A 1,285-nucleotide genomic window follows, 5' to 3' on the forward strand; every position below is an offset into this window, starting at 1 on the left:
TTTTTGTATTTTTAGTAGAGACAGGGTTTCACCATGTTGACCAGGATGGTCTCGATCTCTTGACCTCGTGATCCACCCGCCTCGGCCTCCCACAGTGCTAGGATTACAGGCTTGAGCCACCGCGCCCGGCAATGATGTATATTTTTACTTCATTTTTATTTTTTTTGAGACAGAGTCTCACTCTGTCCCCCAGGCTAGAGCGCAGTAGCGTGACCTCAGCTCACTGCAGCCTCCACCTCCAGAATTCAAATGATTCTCTTGCTTCAGCCTCCCGAGTAGGTGGGATTACAGGCATGCACACCACATTTTTAGTAGAGATGGGGTTTCACCATATTGGCCAGGCTGGTCTCAAACTCCTGACCTGTGATCCGCCCACCTCAGCCTCCCAAAGTGCTGGGATTACAGGCGTGAGCCACGGCGCCTGGCCTATTTTTACTTTAAAATGGAAATATCTAACATCCAAAAATTGTTTTGCTAATTTAGTATTATTAAAAACAGAAGAGGCCAGACATGTTTGCTCACACCTGCAATCCCAACACTTTGAGAGGCTGAGGAGGGTAGATGGTTTGAGGCTAGGAGTTCAAGACCAGCCTGGCCAACATAGCAAAACCCTATCTCTATGCACATGCCTGTAGTCCCAGCTACTTTGGAAGCTGAGGCATGAGAATCACTTGAACCCAGGAGGCAGAGGTTGCAGTGACCTGAGACACGCCATTGTACTGCGGCCTGGGTGACAGAGTGATACTGTCTCAAAAGCCAAACAATAAAAATAACAAAAGCAAACAAACAAAAAAACAGCAATTGTGGAAATAATTTAGTAGTACTCACCTATCAAAGTCTGACAGCTTATGCGGGTTACACCACTATTTACAGGCAAGTCATTTAGATACACCTGTCCACTCTCATAGGTTATGTTAAGAACAACCTTAAAATAAAGCAGCATATACATTAACTGCAATATTTATAAACAGTAACAAATTCTTCATGTCAAAAAAGATAAAGTAAATTAGATGTGCAGGTTAAAAAATCAAATAAGAGGCCGGGCACGGTGGCTCAAGCCTGTAATCCCAGCACTTTGGGAGGCTGAGGCGGGCGGATCACGAGGTCAAGAGATCGAGACCATCCTGGTCCACATTGTGAAACCCCGTCTCTACTAAAAACACAAAAAACATTAGCTGGGCATGGTGGCACGTGCCTGTAATCCCAGCTACTCAGGAGGTTGAGGCAGGAGAATTGCCTGAACCCAGGAGGCAGAGGTTGTGGTGAGCCGAGATCGCGCCATTGC

General features: G+C 46.1%; 1 protein-coding gene across 2 annotated transcripts in view; it reads right to left on the minus strand.

The window, feature by feature from the left end:
- Positions 1 to 1,285, minus strand: part of GINM1 (glycoprotein integral membrane 1) — a 22,017-nt gene that overhangs the window by 14,742 nt on the left and 5,990 nt on the right. For both annotated transcript variants that reach the window (XM_017505750.1, XM_017505749.1), the window contains exon 3: positions 829 to 925. In XM_017505750.1, coding sequence (XP_017361239.1) covers positions 829 to 925 — 97 coding nt within the window. The remainder of the gene's footprint in view (positions 1 to 828; positions 926 to 1,285) is intronic.

The sequence above is a fragment of the Cebus imitator genome, unplaced genomic scaffold, assembly GCF_001604975.1.
Source record: "Cebus imitator isolate Cc_AM_T3 unplaced genomic scaffold, Cebus_imitator-1.0 Scaffold341, whole genome shotgun sequence".
In the NCBI taxonomy this organism is placed as follows: domain Eukaryota; kingdom Metazoa; phylum Chordata; class Mammalia; order Primates; family Cebidae; genus Cebus; species Cebus imitator.